Below are 19,884 nucleotides of genomic sequence, written 5' to 3' on the forward strand. Positions count from 1 at the left end.
TCATGTTCTGCAATATCCTGACTTCCAATTCAGCCTGCATGATAGATCCTTGCAAAGTAGTCAGTAACTATGTAATTTCATCTAGTCTGTGACATCCCTATTGTTGACATTTAGGAAACTTATCCTATCATAATAATTCTTCCTTTTACACACGACACAGTGAAAGAAATCTGGGATTTCCAGTGGCCTACTCTAGTAATTTCTTACGAGTACAATGTGATTTTACTTTCCTTACCATGCTGGTTCCTCATGCCTCGTACTACTCATTTGCTTGCTGATCACCACCCAAAATATTTTATTTCTTCTGTCTACTACTTAATGATACTGCTTATCCATGTCAATCTGACCTGATTTTCATCCTTCGGACACCCCTACCACCTCCCATGCAAACATTCTTCTCTTTCCCCCTTTCAATCTGCCTGTAAAAGATATTACTATAATGACTTGCATTGAGCATGCTAATTTGCTGATGCACATCTTATACAATTAATCTGTCATCATCAATACTCTTCCCTACGTCCTATGTCTTCTCCTGAAGATACTATAACCTTAAGGTGTCCTGTAGTTACATCACCTGCTGTCAAACTAAGCCCTTTTCAATTCTGTCACTTGAGACTACATTTCAGAATTCTTTTTTTTTGGTCATTCTTACACTTCTTTTCTCACAGGTGCATGCAAACATTAACTGGAATACTTGTAATACAAAAACAGAACTTAAAAATAAATCAGGCTAAAAAACAAAAAAAAAAGTTGTACAGAATTAGGTGGCTTTGAAAATTTTTAATTTGGTTGCAGATTTGGTTTAATTTAAAAGGTATTCCTTTAAATGATATTCAGATACATAAATCAGTGTATATTGATTTATGTGTCATGGATTTTGTTGGAGTTATATCGGGTACAATTCTTGATGGCACATACCAGAAAATGACCCTTTTCATAGACTGTTTCAGATATTCCTCCTTGTTAAATATAATATTTATGTCTAGTTGACAGAGCAACTATAACTAGCTAATAGTAACTAATAATAATACTGCTAATATAAAAATGCACTGTCAGAAGTTTCAAAAATCAATAATGATGTTCTCTTCTTTTGTAAATCAGTATAGATTTATAGATTAATAACTGGGTCCAAAAAACTGTTGAATTCCATTTTACCTTGACCGCGATCTCGACCTTCGATCCTTTGATCTTGATCTTTTTCTTGGTGATCTGGACCTCTTACGAGAGTGAGATCGTGATCTCCTTCTTGACCTGGAACTAGAACGTCTTCCTCTAGATCGTGACCGTCTCCTAGAACGTGATAAAGATCGAGATTTTCTTCTTGTTCTAGAGCTTGATCGATGACGAGACCTGGATCTTGATCGACTTCGACTTTTTTCTTTTTTTCTTTCTTTTTCTGCCAATTCTGTTACACATTGAAAAAAATCAACTATAGAACAAAACAAAGGGAGAAAAAAAAAGAAGAAGAAAACAGTTTTAAACTGACCCTTTTAAAATTAAGGCAAGATTTCAGGACAAACACAAAAGCTATAATAAAATATGAAAGAACACAAAGAATTAATATATTGATTAAACATATCAAATCAATATTTGTATTTATACAGATTTAACTTTTAATATGTTAATATACAGGGTCTGTTCAAACCACATCCAGAAGTTTTGATGCATTCCTTATCTTCACACAGGTTTAGATGCATTAAGCCACAAGCAAGAAATTGCAGTGCAGCAGACTGCTGTGATGAGTAAATAAAGATAAATGTGTCTATCTGCATTAATCCCTTTCCCCAAACGGCTAGTGAAGTCTATTTCTTGAAAACAGTAATATGGTCATTCTGTTATGGTAAATAACCAAGCCTGAATATTTCTGTCAATTTAAAGAGAACCTTACCAGTCGTAGAAGCTATGGATGACTGTCAACATTTATTATCATCAGCCTTCCACTAGGAGAGTGAAGTCCATCTAAGGTGGCAACAGCATAAACTCTATGATTACCCAAATTCATATTTATACTAAGATGTATATAACATAGCTACAATTAAATGTGTTCAACTTCAATTATATATTTGTGAGAAGAAAACTCGAGCACTTGAAGTAAAACTAACTCCGCTGCAACAGTAAAAAAGGAGGTGAAACAGAGTGAAATATCACTACTGTATCTAACTGATACATGCATCACAAAATTCACACTTCTTTCCCTTTTATTCATTCTCTCACCCTTTTTTTCCCCTACCATATTTATACAAAAACAACATAACAATGCTGACATGTTCAATTCAACAATGTCAAATTATATACAGAAATTTTATCTAATCCATTCTCGAAGCTACTGATGATTCTGTAACCATTTTCCTATCCAAACAGTAAAAAAAAAAAGGAAGTTACTTGATCTAACTCCTTTCTTTCCTGTTTATTATGCTTTTCGGTGGATTCAAGTCCAGCCAAATGCAGCAAACATTTGATATCCATCTTATGTATATCCTAAACTAATAATTAAAAAATTCTCCTATCACAATACCTTCTCATGTTTAGTCAATTTTCTCTGAATGCTTTGATTTCCTTGACATCCATTAACAACCCTTGATGAGAAAAGTTGGGAGCCATAATCCAATACTGACCTGACTAAATACTTGCAATAACAGTATCATTACTTCCTTTCTCCTACGAGTGAGGTTCTTTTAATTAATCCCACAATCTACTGGTCTTCATTACTGTCTTACCAATATGATTGCCAAACTTAAATTCACTATCAACTAAAATACCTAAATCTTTGTATTCATTAACTTTTTTCAAAGCCCATTCATTGAAACTCATAACTAATATACTCTCAATGAATCAGACACACTTTGTTTGCATTAAATTTTAAACCGTACTTCACTGTTCTGAAGATGTAAATAAAGTTGGGCAAAGTAGTCATCTTCAGCACTTGGAGGAGTCCTTTAAATACTACCTCCTATCATAACCAATTTCCTATTCATTTCACTAGATCATCATCAATAATATTTATCTGTAGATTCTTATGTGGATACTATCAAAGGTTTTGCTGAAATCCAAATAATAGCAATTACTGGTGTATGTTCCCTATGACTTCATCATAAAAAGCAAGATTTTTCTTGCTTTTTATGAAGGTCTATTGTTCTCCACTTGACATAATGAATTGGAATAACTCTTACTTGGTACTATTACCAATCATAGGCAATGAAGATGATCAAAAGTGGATCAATTAACCCTGACATATACTTGTTTACTACCAAGGAAAATACATCATTCCTACCTGCAATCTTATCAGCTCTCAAGTCATTTAAGACATCAAAAATGTCCTCTTCCTGTATTATGTAAATTTTGTCCCATTCACAGTGTTCACATATACACATTAAATTCTTATACAGCCACAGCTAGATCATTCAAAATCGTTCCAGAGGAAATGGTTATGTTTGATTTGTTGATATTATCCTTATCTTTTTTAACACATCTATAAAAGCTTTTTAATTAACAGTTTAGTTAATGGTAGATACTGCTTTTTTTTTATGTTGGGCCCATATACAAGAGGTTAGCTGGTCACCTATAGTACGTCAGTGCGAAAGAAGAAACTTGTTTACATTTGATTTGAACACCTGTAAGTTGTATTCCTTGGGAAATACGTCTGGGGGAAGACTTCCACAGTACTGCAGTAGCAGGGATGCATGAGGAGGAAAAGAAATGTTCTGTGGGTTTTGAGGTGTACTGTGCAAGGATGTTGGGCTGCAGCTGTATACGTTCCAATGGGCTTAGTACAGGGTGGGGGAATTATTGATGCTGTTTCAGATGAACATTTCCCATAGAAATATTTATAGAATATATACAGATTGCAGAGACCAAGGTCCTATGTGAAAATGGGGGGAGTGAGTTGGTGAGGGATGGGTCATTTATTAGTCTAATTGCTCTCCTCTGTATTGAGTCAAGCATTTTGAGGGAGCTTTTTTGGAGCCCCACTCCAGATGTGAGAGCAGTATTCGAGAGCTGGGCAAATTTGTGACTTGTATAGTGTTAACAGCTGTTTAGAGGTGAAGTAGCATCTTGAGCAAAAGAGAAAAACCTAATCTTTTGGAAGCTGAGGATGCAATGGTTGTGATGTATTTAGGCCAGGAGAGGCTTGATGTCAAGATAATTCTGAGAGAGAAATTTCATCTTGTCTGAGAATTTGAGTGTTATCGAAAACAATGCTGGGAAAAATGGTTTTCCCTTTTTTGTGAGAAATAAGACAGAACTGGGTTTTACTAGTGTTGAAGTTGACGAGGTTATCTGAGCCCCATTGACAGATGGCTTGGAGGTCGGAATTAAGGGAAGTGGTGGTTGATGTTCTGTGGGTTGAGGTGAGTTGTGTGGAGTAGGGTTTGTCAAATGAAAGGGAGGAATGATGTGCTGTCATCTGCAAAACTGTGTATTGGGTTAGAGGTCAACTGAAGTAGGTCATTGATATATAGAAGGAAGAGGGTCGGTGAGAGAACTGAACCTTGTGGAACCCCAGCATTAGTTGGATGGTGAGAGGATAGGGAGCAGTCTATCATCACACATAGTGTGTGTCCAGACAGGAAGCTAGCAATCCATCTGCAGAAGTCCTGAGGCAGTCCAAATGATGGGAGTTTGCTTAGTAGCCTTTGTGCCAGACTCGGTCAAAGGCTTTGGAGATATCAAGTGCAACTACTTGGGATTCTCCGAATTTCTCCATGGCATTTGTCCAGTGATGGGTGATGTATGAGAGTAGATCTCCCGTTGAACGGCTTTGATGGAATCCGTACAGGTGGTCGCTTAATAGCCGGGTACCTTCAAGGAAGATTAGGAGTTGAGAGTCGATGATTTTCTCCATTACTTTAGATAGGACTGAAGTGAGTGAGATAGGGCAGTAGTCAGATGGCAGTAATTTGTCACCCTTTTTAGGAATGGGTTGAATATAGGCCAGTTTCCAGGTTTTGGGATATAGATATATACCAGTAGAGTAAGAGTGTGTGTACAGGTGACATAGGATAGGAGTCAGTTCCGATGCACAGACAGAACTGACTTTGACGGAATCCATACTGGTGGTCGCTTAATAGCCGGGTACCTTCAAGGTAGATTAGGAGTTGAGAGTTGATGATTTTCTCCATTACTTTAGATAGGACTGAAGTGAGTGAGATAGGGCAGTAGTTTGATGGCAGTGATTTGTCACCCTTTTTAGGAATGGGTTGAATATAGGTCAGCTTCCAGGTTTTGGGATATATATATATATATATATATATATATATACCAGTGGAGTAAGAGAGTGTGTGCAGGTGACATAGGATAGGAGTCAGTTCCGATGTATGAGACCTTCAGGATTGGAGGTCTGTACATACATTTGGAGGAATTGGAGGAATGCCGGTAAGGCCAGGAGACTTTTTTGTGTCTAATTTAGACAACAGGTTTGTGATGTCTTTTTGGCAAAAGGATACAGGGGGGCATAGTATGTTGGACATTTGCCACTGTCAGTCATGTGTGCATTGGAGTCAAAGTGTGATGCCAGGAGATTAGCTTTTTCTATGGGTGATGTTGCAATTGAGCCATCTGAGTATGACAGAGGTCGGAATAGTGTAGGGCAAAAGTTACGGCCTTTTGGCAAGAGACCAAAAGGCACAGCTGCTGTTTGGACAGGCTGCAAGCTTCCTGCTTTTGGCCAGTTCAAATTCTGTTTTGGAAGTATTGATAATTTTCTTGCATTTGTTTCGGGCTTCAGTATAGGCATTGAATAAGGATGGGGTTCTTGATTTGAGCCAGTTGTGGTATGCCTGATTTTTCATTTGCACAGCCTTGGCACAATTTTTGGAGAACCAGGGTTTAGTTAGGAGACGGCAGGTCTGAGTAGTGTGGGGGATATATGTTTTCATGCTAGTGAGGATCACTTTGGTGATGCGTTCAGTGCATATGCTTGGACTAGAAAACTGGAAACAATAGTCTTTACCATGGGAATGAAGCATGGTAGTCTCAGAGACTGTTCCATTTGGCACTGTTATAATGGCAAACTACTCGTGTTGGAGTGACTGTTGTTGCATGGGGGGGAGGGGGGATGAGCAATAAGTTGTGGTCAGAATTGCCCAGGGGGCTCACTACATTCACTGCATATTTGGAAGGATCATTAGTAAGGAAGAGATCTAGGGTATTTGGGGAGTGGTTTGGGTTATCTGGTATTCTGGTCGGTTTTTGAACAATTTGTGTGAGGTCATTAGTGACTGCAAACGTTTCAGCATCTCTCCCTGCAGAATCTGTATAACTGGAAGAGGAAAGCCAATTGGTGTTATGGACGTTGAAATCACCCAGGAGGATGATTTCGCTGTTAGGAGAGTGGGACTGGAGAAAATCAACTTTTAAGGAGAGGAAATGAAAGAGCTCAGAGTGATTGGTGGTATTAGGAGAGCGATAGAGACAGCAGATGAATTTGATTGAGTGGGAGAAGGATATCTTCAGCCAAAGAAGGTCGAAGTTGGGCGATTCTAAGTTAATTGTTCTCTGGCAGGGAAAGTCAGAGCGAATAAATGCACAGACACCACCCTTGGGTCGAAAGGAGTTAAACAGTGTATAGTTAGGAAGGTTGAGATGAATAGTGCTGGGGAAGGTGAGATTTGAGTTTCTGTTAAAAAGAGTAGGTGTGGTTTGTTTGTTCCGTTCTTTCTTTTGTTTATGGGTCTGATACGATGGCTTTTGATGATATTTCTGGGATTGAAATTGCATTCTCCTGCAAGTTTGCCGACGTCTTCTTTTAAGGATTTACCGCTTTCCACCGGAAAGTTCAGGATAACAGCGTTGAGTTTCCTATTTTTGGCCTCGAGCAACTCGTGTACTGATGATGTGATTAGTTCACGAAGTTCGTTAGCAGGCACGGGCGCACTTGCGGTCAGGCGCTGGTGGTTGAGCGTCTTGAGCTTAGTTTCCAAATTTCCGATTTTGGAGGAGAAGGTATCGATCACAGTATTAAGCTGTTGCTCGAGGTTATTGACTCTTTTGCCTAGGTTTAGTATTTGTTTTATGGAAGGGAGGCACGTTGTACAGAAGTAGGGCTGGTTTAGATCAGTAAAAAGCTTGTGCGCCAATTCATTTATTTTCATGCAGGAAATATGTAGCCAGATGCAACAGAATTACAGCTGTTTACAGCTATTATACTTAACTGTTTTATCAAAGATGATATTCATTCCATAGCTTTTTTTTCTCTTCTTATTCTTATAACTTATTTCTTAAAGAACTTGATTATTCATCCAGCTAACTCCAAGTTTATTAAAAAAAAAATTAGTCCTATGGATAAATTGAAACATTAAATTATGTAAGATGTCCTCCAATCCTATCCATTTTGCATAAGTGTCTCTCCTGTTTAAATACGAGGGGGAGGGGGGTCTGGAAAGGTCTGATAAACACCTAGAACAAAAATGATATTAAAGCAACTGATATCACCACAAGAAAGAACATACAAGGATATAAGAACATAAGTTACCTTCACAGTTCTGCTACTAGTATGTTTTCTTGTGGTTATATCAGTTGCTTTAATATCATTTTTGTTCTAGGTGTTTATCAGAAAACTTTCCAGACCCTATATCCTTGTAGATCAAAGTAAATACTTTTTAGAAATTACACAAGAAAATAAACAAGTTAGTTTGACATGATGGTTGGTTAACTGTATGTAAGACAGAAAAGAAGTTGGAGTTTTCTGAAGCTGATTTTAATCAAAGGTTAGTATATGAAGTGTTTTTAAGCAAAGTTTGCATTGCACCTGCATTATCAATAATAACTGTTCACTTGTTTTGTTCATTAGATTCATACTTAATATTAATCTATATTCAGAAAAATTTTCAAAGGTTTTTTTTTTAAACATCTTAAAAATATATTTAGGACTTACTTGAAAAGACAACTCCAAATTCTGTAATTCTTTGTGCAACTATATATGAATCTGGATATTTTTTGAACAGACTTTGTATACATGAAAATATTATATTTTCATATAGTTGACAAGAAATTATAAATATAAGATATATTATCCATAATGGCAATTCTTTATTAATCAAAAGCTTTCCAAGTAACATAGCAGTTGATTCTTAATGGATTTCTGTGTATGACTTTACAAAGAATTAAAGTGAGAACAAGAGGTTATCCTTTCATTCAACAGAATGTTTCTAATACTAGGATGAAGCTTTTTTTAATGATGATGTACTCATTTCTTACTGCAAACAGAGGCTGTAGTTTGCCAGTGACACATCATTAATCACAGACCAATATACACAGGCGCTTGAGGAGGCAACATTCATGCCTTATGAACGAGCATCTTCCAAGGAAAGGTTATTTTAGACATATAGTTCATTAGTACTGTAGGTGGGGTAAGGTTTTTTTTTTAATATATGTAATCCAGAACAACCTTGCTCTGGGTTGTTCATGCAAAGTTCATGCCTCGTGTAACCAAGGCAGCTCATACTAGAGATTTAAAATTTAATAAGCACCTTGTTCTTTCTTAATATATTAAGGAGATATAATTCTGTAAATTGAACATTCATTTTCCCTGAACAGGAAAATTGAAAACAGGGTACTATCTATCAGCTTGACCAAGCTGAGTGAGGATTACACTTGTTAAAATATGTATCTCACAGATACATATTAAAACAGAAACATGTTTCAATAAGTATCTGTGAACCTTTCTATGAGCACTTTAAATACAACCCTTTATGACATATACCTCAGTACTGCAATTATTGTAGTCAATTTATCCTAAAAGATCACCATTGTCTCATATTTTTTCAACGTAAAGTTAGGTTTTAATCTCCACCAGTTTCACATGCAATATAGCACAATACTTCAGGAGTAAAATAAAAAAATTAAATTAATATTACACTAACCAAGTTAAAAACAAGCAAGTCAGAAATTAATACAGTAAACATGAAATATACTAACAATATATGCAATGCAGTTTGAGTGAGTTCTTCATATACAGGGTTTTTGATGAAAGATAACATCTGATGCAAGATCATACTTGGTTTCTTGCTACACTGATTAGGGATTTTTTGACATTTCTGTATGCTGCCAGTCCTGATTTATGTTTAACCCTCCCCCACCTTAGATGACACATTGTTTTTAAGACACTCACTCTCTTGGAGTGTTGAACAAAATAAACTTAGCTACTCAGCCTATAGAAAACTAAAGCCAATGAGAAGATACTTTCCATTATGTATGATACATTCATGCAAAGGCCCACGATCATCTATCAGAAACATTCATATGATTAAAATTTTATGAGAGAGAGAGAGGGTAGTATGTAACATTTCAAGCAGCATAGAGCAAAGATGCTAAGAAAGATGGTGAATAATATCTTAAAGGAGTTGCTAAACAAACAAACAATCAGAGAAAAACAAGAATATCCAAGACCAGTATCACCCCATTACATACGATCTGTCACAGAACACCATCAAAGATATTGCATCAACAAAAATAAAAGCACGATAAAGAGCCAAGAGGCTTTTTCCCCCCCCTTTTCCGGCAGTGTAAATTAAGTTAAGGGGATAATAAATCCCTCATTATTTTAAAGCCGGATACGAAGCTCGTATCTGGCTTTAAAATAATGAGGGATTTATTATCCCCTTAACTTAAAAAAATAAAAGCAGCTTTCTTTTGCTGAACATGATCAAGTCAACTTATTCACCAGATGCATCAAGAATGGGAAGGAAAAAAAAACCAGAAATCAGAACTGACAGCATACAGAAGCACTGATTATGTCTCTGTCAGCGATACGTCATTGGAACTGTTAAAACTCCCTAATCAATGTAACAAAAAACATTGATTTGGGTTTTTTTTAGATCTACTTGTGCCAGTATATATATCTAAGCATCAGATCTACTAACACATATAGATCCGATACTCCACACGTTACCCTTCTAGCCATCATAATACATGAATTGTGTGCATGCAACACTGTTAATCTATATTCTGTATGACTCATGTAGGTTTACTTGCCTGTTGCTTAACTCAGTCAATGTAATCAGGTTAGTTTATTTCCCTTCCCTGAAGAATTCACACATTTATTTTACTCTCCTATGATGTATACAAAATTAGTGAAGATTAAAACTTAAAAATAATTGTTCATGGACTATATATATCAGACAAACTTTCAACACATTCCCCATCCACCATATTGAAAATCTGAATCATGAAAGGGGTCAAAATCTCTGCCAAAGTGTATCAAGACACCATCTTGAAACCTGTATTATGTCCCTGACACTTTTTTTCATGGTAGGCAGTGGACCTTCCAAAAGGACTCAGCCCCTGCACACCAAGCGAAGACTACACAACAGTGGTTGGAGGTGAATATGCCTGACCACATATCACCATCTGATTGGCTGTCTGGAAGTCCCAATTTGAATGTGCTGGACTTCAAATTGTGGTCAGAGCTTGAGAGAGTGGCCTGCAAGAAATAACACCCCAGCATTGCCAGCCTGAAGGTAGATTTGGAGCAAGCCATGACAGTGTTTCTGTTGGATGTTGTGCATATCACCATTGCTATGTGGCCTCAGACTTTAGCCATGCATGAAGGAAAAAAAGAGGTCATTTCGAACACTGAATACTGTTATATGTATGTTACACACGTGGTTTGTATGAGCTGAAACCTATAAAAGATTTACTGATAATGTTTTATGTGCTGTTCAAGTTGTAACAGTATTTATGGCTAGATTAGGTACTGTTGGTGGTTCATGGAGAAGAATTTATTTAACTGTAAACCTGATGTAAATTGGCAGAGTAACAAAATAAGTCGACCTCTTGGATTTCTAATTTTGCTTTCCATGGTCAGACTACTGTTTCAACTTGCCTGATGCAAATACTTGCTCTGATGGGAACTTTACACACAAAAATCCAAGCCACAGTTTTCCAACAAATGTGCTAAGGCAGTAAAAAAAAAAAAAGTGACTTGAGGCAAAAATCCCAAGATTCATTTCCAGCCTACAAGAAGCTTGCAACAAATGCACAGCAATAAAATCCAAATCTGACTTTGAAAGAGCATATAACTTGTCTCTTACAAAGGCCACTGGTTACAACTTTTGTCTAATGCTTCCACCACTCTGCAATCCCAACCTACCTATATAAATGACCATGGCAAATAATATTCGAACATACCAGGTATAATGAATTGCACTGCCTTCTGTCGCCTTTTTTACTAGAAAGACTTCAGAAGGCCCACAAACAACCTTGATACCAAAAAGGACTTTGACTGATGGCATTTCTTGCCAATAATTATACTTCAGAGATGTGCTATGAAACTAACACCCAGCTTATATTATCTCTACTATATTATAGAATGCAGAAATAACATATGATAAACATCTCATTAAAAAAAAAAGGGAAATAAAAGACAACCATCAAATCCCTGATTATTGCCCTCACCTCAGTGCTCTCTAAAATAACAGACTTCATCAACCATCAAGTTTACCATGGCTTCTACCACTTAAGATCCATAGCAGGTCTCTTTATCTACACTACTCACTCCTTGATAGTTCTAAGGCAGTGGGAATATTGAGTGCAACAGATTCTTAAAATTTTTACATGGCATGTATTTGAATAATCCTGTGTTGTTGCACTCAAATTTATCTAGGGCATTTGATAAGGTTTGGCATGGGCTTTTTTTAAATCTACACATGAAACTTATGGGATAAAAAAACAAACAAATACTATCAGTGCTGTGTGTGAGGTGTAGATGATGGTTGAGGATAAGAAACCTATTGACATTCTTCTTAAAGGGATGTTCCAGAGGACAGAGGTAGATGGAATAAACGAGGAAGAGGAGAACAAGGCTCGATGAGTTTGTAGTTGTACTGTAAAGGGATGTCGGACAGCAGCTGCTCATTTTAACAGGCCTAACAACAAGTGGAGGAATGATGTTTGCCAAGTCACTGCTCCAGTGACTTGGCAAAATGGAAGTACCTGTAGAAGAGATGAATTACTCTCTTCTGGACAGCATCAAGCATTTTTAAAGAGGTTTTGGGTGCACTACCCCAAATATGTGTTTAGTATTCTAAGGATAGGCAGATTTGGGATATATATATATATATATATATATCATGAAAGGAGAGAGAGAGAGAGAGATCATCCTGCCTGGTGATGTGTGCATTACTGAGGATGGGGGAAAGGCAAGCTGAGATTCCTTTTGTGAGAGAAATGGCTAGACTGCACTTTGGCAGCATTGAAGATGACTAGGTTATCCTTGCTCCACTGAAGGATGGTACAGAGATGATCTTGTAAAATCTTGTATAGAAGGATCTTTTGTACAAAATCCTTATATACCAATTTTACTGGAGAATAAAAATCCATACAAAATACTTGTAGTTAATTAGCATTTATTCAATAGTGTATTATGTCATATAGTAAATTAGGATGTTTAATTAACAATTTTTTTCTTTAATGTTTATGTAATATATTAGAATGAGCTGTTAAATTATGTAACCGCCAAAACAAAGAAATGACTCAGACGGGATTAAGAACGTAAGACCTGAGGCTATCTCTACTTGTAAAGGTCAACGAAGTACAGGGTTTCCCCGCCTTAACTCAGAATACTCAGGATGGCTGGGAACCCCCCCCCCCCCTAAGAAATCCGGGCAATTGAAACGATACGAGTTCCAAGGTCAACAGAGCAGAATAAAAGAGGAAAGGATCGATGGAAACAGGGCTCTTTTCAGTTCCGGCTCTCACTATGAGAAATTCCAGTGTGTCCTGCAGTTCTATGGACAGGGATCCACATCCCGCCGCCAGAAATCCGACGATGATAGGAGATTCGTTTTAGCAGTAAAGACGGACTGTTCCAGAATTCCCGCCACTAAAGTTCCTGAAGAACTCTGTTTGGAAGTATCATCGATGTCGCAAAAAGTGCCCGTGAGTGAATATTACCTGAAAGTGGAAGAGAGTATCAACGATCTCAAGGATCTAGTATACAGAACTGGATGACTAATTAGCAAGTAAGACTTTTGTGTAGAACTTTGCTGATTTTTTTGTTTGTTAACTTTAAGTGGACTCCGCTTGTTATAGCAATTGTGAAGTAGTTAACAGAGCAACGAGGAATTAGTTAATGTTTATGTGAGAGGTTTAGTATGCTTAATAATCTTTACAGCCTGAGTTAAATTAATGCAAAGTGTGTACAAGTCTGTTCCCATGTCTGATATATATTATTATTATTATTATTTGACACCTCCAGGGAGTCCAAAGACTCATCGAGGGAGGGCAACTGCTCTACAACTCTGTCTCAACCATTCAATCCACCAACTGACCGCAACTACACCAACACCATCTACTGCCACTAGTATTTCCACAGACAACACATGTGAGAGTAATTATTGTAATAGTCATTTGGCTTAAGGTAGAATTGTTTAATTAATCAAGTGGAGAGCCAGACATGTGGATTTTTAGTATTTCTATGTTAAAATTGCTGAGAAACTTGGAGCCTGAGAATTGTCTTGAATGAGTAGTATAAAATTTATATGCACCTTAATTTAGCATGAATAAATTGTTTTGTTTGTCAAATCAGGTTATACTTGCCTGATTCTGCTGACCAACACTTCTCATAAAAAGAAAGAACCTGTGTGACCTTAAGAGTTAAAGTAACCACGACTGACGAATAGTAGATTTTTACGTTGCTTGACTTAGAGATATTTCCATGTTTTTGCTGAGTTTTTTTTTTCTTAGGAAGGATATACAAGTCCTCTATGTGATTTCTGATGGTGCAGTCGTAAATAAAAATAAATTTTCAGAAATCAGTGTAAGAAAAAGCCAGCTGTTTAGATATAGGAATTGGCTCCGGCAGAGGCATTTCCTGAGTTCTAAAATTACGTACACGTGAAATAGCATAATTACAACCTTGAGAGGAGGGGGGGGGGGAATTAAATTGATAGACCGAAGACTAACGATAATAGACTATTTCAAGCAACGAGATTACAACAACACGGCGTTACGACTGTTTAAACAAATAATATTGAAGGGTCATATTACAAAGAACAGTTGAACATAAACGAACTTAAAGAAACTTAAATATAAAGGTAATAAAATATTTTATTTTTATAATGGTGCAGCCGACAGGATTTAATCCACATTAATTGATTTGTGTAATTGTGGCTTATTATTATTATTATTTGACACCTCCAGGGAGTCCAAAGACTCATCGAGGGAGAGTGTGCCAACAGCATCGAACGATTGGCCCTCCCCTTCCAACTACTAACTGCACTCAAACTTACTTAACTGAGCCATTGGTAGCAGAGGCTCTACCAATCGACCAACGTTTTGGTAACAAATCAGGCAGTTACAAAAATTTTTACTTTAAGAATTAAATTTTGTTATGGAGTGTGAAACTACAGGTATTGACTATACAAATAGTACAACAATGGACAGCATGGAATTTTTTTGAACCATTAATCCTCAACTTGTCATCCCGCAATTTTCTGGTGAAGAAAATGACGTTTTAGCTTTTTTTTTAGCTTCGTCAAAGAGCTGACAAAGGTTGGAAGATGGTCAGATTTCCAACTACTTATTCTGCTCAGGAAAAAACTGATTGGAAAGGCCAAAAGCTTCTTGTATTCATCCCCAATACTGAAGGATACCTTAGAATACTCGAAGTTCAAGGAAACCTTGATTTCCCAGTTCTACAGAGTAAGAAGTCTAGTCCCAAATCTCTGGAAATTGCAGATGTGCTTGAGAGAAAAAAGAGAATGTGACAGAATACTACAATAAGTTACTGACCATTGCCCAAAGTCTAGGCGTTTCAAAAGAGGATAAACCTCACCTCGACTGGGCAGTATTTTGCCAGTTTAGGTTAGGGGTCAAAGAAGAACTGAAGGAGACTGCGTACAAAAAAAAAAATCACAAATCTTGAGAAATGTTTCCTTGTTGTGAAGGAGAGAGAGGAGAAGATTGGAGACATTCGTCCCGCTTCTATGAACAGCCAAATTAACGTGATAAAAAAGACAAATGATTCCTCTTGCAAAAGCAAGAGTGAAAAAGACTCGAGCACATGTAAGGGAAGGTCTACTAAGGATCATAATGAAAGAGAGGGAGAAAGAGAAAGATCAATCAACACCAATGAAGTGACTGACAATACAATGAACTTCCAGAAAGAATTAAGACCTACAAAAAAGGGAGGTGTTACGTATGATGATAAGACAGGAGGTAGAAAAGCTACAACAGCCTATGCTGGACCGACTTGATGCTGTTATACAGCAGTTGGCGGCAACGACAGAAAAGACCCCTGAATTAACTCTACCTAAAACAGAGAGGAATAATGAGGTAAAAGACAGAAGGGAGCCTCCAAATGTTTAGTTTGCAACAAATATGGGCACCTGGCTCGCAACTGTTTCAGAAACAAGAGACCCTCCAACAGGAATGTTAGGTATGAGTCGAATCTTGTACATACTCCTCATAGTTATACAAACAAACCATGGAGAAGGGAGGGCAAGAATTGAGATTACCAAAAGAAGTTGAGAATGATCATAAGAGGAGAGGTGAAAGGATCGCATTGTGAAGTATTGCTTGATACTGGTTCCCAAGCCTCTGTCATAACTAGAGATGATTTTCAAGGAATAAAATCCAGGCACGGAGAGGCATCTCTACGTTTGAAAAGCCGATTAGAATATCGGGAATCTCAACATCACAGATATATGCAACAAAGAAACTGAGAGTAAAAATACAACGATTCTGCCTGACCAATGCACTTCTCATAAAAAGACAGAACCTGTGTGACCTCAAGAGTTAAAGTAGCCACGACTGACGAATAGTAGATTTTTCTGTTGCTTGACTTAGAGATAAACATTAGAGATATTTCCATGTTTTTGCTAAGTTTTTTTTTCCTTAGGAAGGATATACAAGTTCTCTCTGTGATTTCTGCTGGTGCAGTCATAAATAAAAATAAATTTTCAGAAATCAGTGTAAGAAAAAGCCAGCTGTTTAGACATAGGAATTGGCTCTAGCCAGAGGCATTTCCTAAGTTCTAAAATTACGTACACATGAAGGAGCATAGTCACAACCTTGAGAGAGAGAGAGAGAGAGAGAGGGGGGATTAAATTGATAGACTGAAGGGATTAACGATAATAGACTATTTCAAGCAATGAGATTACAACAACATGGTGTTACGAATGTTTAAGATAAACGAATAATATTGAAGGGTCATATTACAAAAAACAGTTCAACATATACGAACTTAACTTAAATATAAAGATAATAAAATACTTTATTTTTACAGTATTGATGTAAGGATGCCTGGGAAATACATGGTTTGTCAAAGGAATAGTGTTGGATTCTGAATAAGGAAAGATTTAAGTTATTAATATTCCTTACAGAATCCAACTTAATCCACCATACCAAAGGCTATACTTGTAAAAATTATTTCATATTAATCCCATGATTGTAAATTATTCATGTAATTGCCTTGAGTTTATTTATTAAGTTTTATTAATTAATCTAAAATATGTGTTAGCAATGATAGAACTTTGAATTGAAATATTATTCTGTTTATTTTGATTATTCCTAATTTAATATTATGAGGAATTGTATATATAAGTTTAATATGCCTTATGCGAATTATAATATTTTAATTTTTTATTTATCACTACCAGTATGTAAAGGTATAATATTATGCAATATTTCTGTTTTTATTTTATTTTGTTTGTTACTATGGAGACGGGCTAGAAATAGCTAGCGCGTGCTTGGATCGTGAGATATGGTATTTAATGGCAGAGAAGGAATTGACATAAGAGAGCGTGAGAAACAATTTTGGGCGGGAAAAAGAAGGGAGGTATATAAGCTGAGAGTGGAGAAAACCCGGGGCTCTTCTCTTTTTCAGGACTGACCATGCTGTGACACGAGAGCATAGAGTATAGCACAGACAAATGAGGAGAATACTAGAGGCAGCGAAGTGAATGCAAAGGATTGCTGTGTCTAGAACTTTAGTGCTGTAATTGGAATATTTGAGGACTGGGAAAGTAATAGGCAACTGAGAATAATTCTAGAAGTTAAAGAATTACTACATGTTCCATTAGTTTCATGAAACTTTAACAGAGAGCTGAATTGGTCGAATAGTGTTAAAGAAGGAATGAGCATTTTCCTTTATCCAAGTACGTCTACACATGTGAAGTGCGACCATTAATAGTTCAGTTATCATTGAGAAGATTTATTCTAAATAGTGTTGCCATAGTGTGCTAAGTAAATATAGTTATAAAGTGTGCCCATAGTGAAATTGATAAGCAAAGGATTTATCCGGTAAGAACTGTCCAATTTTATGTTACTTCAGTGCAGATATATGTGTAATTCCCTAGAATAACTCCTGTTATTCCTCCTGGGGAATAACAGGAGGAATTACACATTAACTAAAACGTTATTTGTTGAAATTAGCCGGAGTATGAAGTATGAAAGTGTATACTCGTGAAGTAGTTGTTGCCACCATTAATGTATTGAGACTTTACTGACTGTGTGATAATAGTAAAATTTGTTACTAAGAGATTTTGTGATATTGAACTCTATTAAAAGTTATTTTAATATTGTGAAAGCTATAAGTCTGATAGCAGTATGCCTATAGACGGATTCTGTAAGATGTTGTGACCAACTAAGCTAAGACATTTATATTATCTTGTTCTCAGAATTGAGTTTATATGTATAATATATAACCCAAAATTAAATGTTTTGTTTTGATGATTTTAAAATTGTGTTTGCCTGAATCTCCTTTACTGCACCATTCATGAAATTATCGGACCTAGTGGGAGCTTCAAACATAAGAGATAAACTCGGTCTATGTAAGAAATAATATTGATATAAAATTATTTGATGGTTGGTTTCACCACATTTCATTAGACTAATCTAGATATAGAGTGGCACAGTCTAAAAATATAAATTTCTCTATATTTAAATTAGTAATCAACCAGCAACTTATTACTTGTTTAAGAACAGAGTTAAAGCGAATCAAAAACAAGAAAGTACGATCCAACAGTAGGATGAGTAAAGAGTGCTGGAAAAGCTATGAATAGGATTTATAGTAATTGAGAGCAGATCATTTATGTAAAAGAGAAAGAGGGTAATTAACTGAGCACTGAAGTACTCCTGCATTGGTGGCAAAGCTCAGAGAGGGTACTGTCCATCATGACAGATAATGAACGACCAGAGAGAAAGCTGGCTATTCAGTTACAGAGGATTGCAGGCAGGCTGAAGGAAGTCTGCAAAGCAGGCCTTGATGCCAAACATAACTAAAAGCCTTGGAAATGTCAAGAGCAACAGCACACATTTCTCCAAACCTTTTCATGGCACACGTCCATCGGCAAGTGATGTAGGCTAAGATATTAGTCATGGATCTGTATAGATTGAATTCATACTGGTGGTCGCTAATTAACTGGTGAGCTTCTAGGTAGTGAAGAAGTTGAACATTGATGACTTTATTCAGTTTTTGGAGAGTAATGAGTTAATGGTAATTGGTCGGTAGGCTTTTGTCTCCCTTTTTTGGGATAGGTTGAATATATATTAGTTTCCATGAGATAAGACAGGTGCCAGCTTTGGAGCACAGTGTATGAGTACAGTAGGAGAGATGCCACCGGGACCAGACAACTTTGTAGTGTTTGGGTTGTTTAATATTCTTCTTACATCTCTCTGTCAAAAGGCCATAGGAGGCATATGGTGCTCAGTTGCTGGTATGGAAGGAGGTGATTTGCCTTCATCATCTATGTAGGAGTTAGAGGAAAAGAGTGATGCCATCTGGATGGGGGAAGGGTGTGAGCCTAAGTGAGCAGAAGTTGATTTCATCTGAGGGATTTTGTGAGGGACCAGAAGGCATGGCTACAATTTAGACAAGAGACAAGTTTTCTGCTAGTGGCTTTCATGAAGTTGGATTTGGATTTGCTGAAAACTGATTTACATTTATTGCCAACTTCTGCACAGTCTGAGCATGAGGCTTGGGTTTTTGATGTAAGCCATTTTTTTCCCTTCGAATGCTTTCATACATCTTCTGTTGAACCAAGGCTTGGAAAGTGGACGGAATGAGGGATGAATGCATTGATGCCAATGAGGATGATTTCTGTTCTCACTGTAGGTGTCTGGGTCAGAAGATTGGAAGCAATGGTCATGCCATAGGAAAAAAGATTAGTAGTTCCAGAGGACATGAGATTGGGTGTGATCAGAGGAAGGGTGTTCTGTGAGATTTAAACTTACACTAGATTGTGGTCTGAGTTGCCGAGAGGAGAAGTAACTTCTACAGTGTTTGGAAGGAGAGCTAGTTAAAAAAAAAAAAAAGATCAAGCATATTGGGAGAATGAAGGAGATTATCTGGAATTTGGGTAGGTAGATACATGATTTGCATTAGATCATTGTCTAGCAAAAACTTCAGCAACATGTCTGGCTTGATCTGTAGTATTGGAGAAGGGGAACCAGATGGAGTTGTAGGCATTCAGGTCACCTAGGAATGACTTCACTGTTTGGGTAGCTGGATTGTAGATGGTCGAGTTTCGTGGAGAGGAAGATGAAGAAGTTTTTGTGGTTTTCAGAGTTTGGAGATCGATAAATGCAGCAAATGAATGTTGCTAAGTGGGGCAAAGAAGCCTTCACCCAGAGTAGGCCAAAAGCAAGGGATTCGAAATTTGGCATACTCTGGCAAGCAAAGGCATATTTAGATATATAGGTGCCACCTTTGGGGAAAATTAATCATGAAGAGTATAATTTGGGCACTGAAGGTGAACTGTGGTTGATGTAACTGTAATTTAGGTAAAATGTTAAGAGAAAGAGGCCTGGTTCAGATGTCTGTAAGTGGTGATGAATGTTGCTTATGTTGGAATTTATGCTGCGGATGTTTGGGAAGTGGATTTGGAAATGATTTTTTTTTGGTAGGGATCCTAGTAAGTTTAGAATATTGTGTTTAATTTGAAT

At 36.9% G+C, this 19,884-nt stretch overlaps 1 protein-coding gene across 3 annotated transcripts in view; it reads right to left on the reverse strand.

Annotated features, from left to right (window-relative positions):
• The window catches only part of LOC150095597 (uncharacterized), a 215,988-nt gene that overhangs the window by 86,831 nt on the left and 109,273 nt on the right, over positions 1 to 19,884 (reverse strand). For 2 of the 3 annotated variants that reach the window (XM_090410056.1, XM_090410057.1), the window contains exon 8: positions 1,156 to 1,429. In XM_090410056.1, coding sequence (XP_090266182.1) covers positions 1,156 to 1,429 — 274 coding nt within the window. The remainder of the gene's footprint in view (positions 1 to 1,155; positions 1,430 to 19,884) is intronic. The other variant, XM_090410058.1, reaches the window with a different exon arrangement.

The sequence above is a fragment of the Typopeltis vanoorti genome, chromosome 20, assembly GCF_054136105.1.
Source record: "Typopeltis vanoorti isolate ZY-2024b chromosome 20, IOZ_Tvanoo_1.0, whole genome shotgun sequence".
NCBI lineage: Eukaryota > Metazoa > Arthropoda > Arachnida > Uropygi > Thelyphonidae > Typopeltis > Typopeltis vanoorti.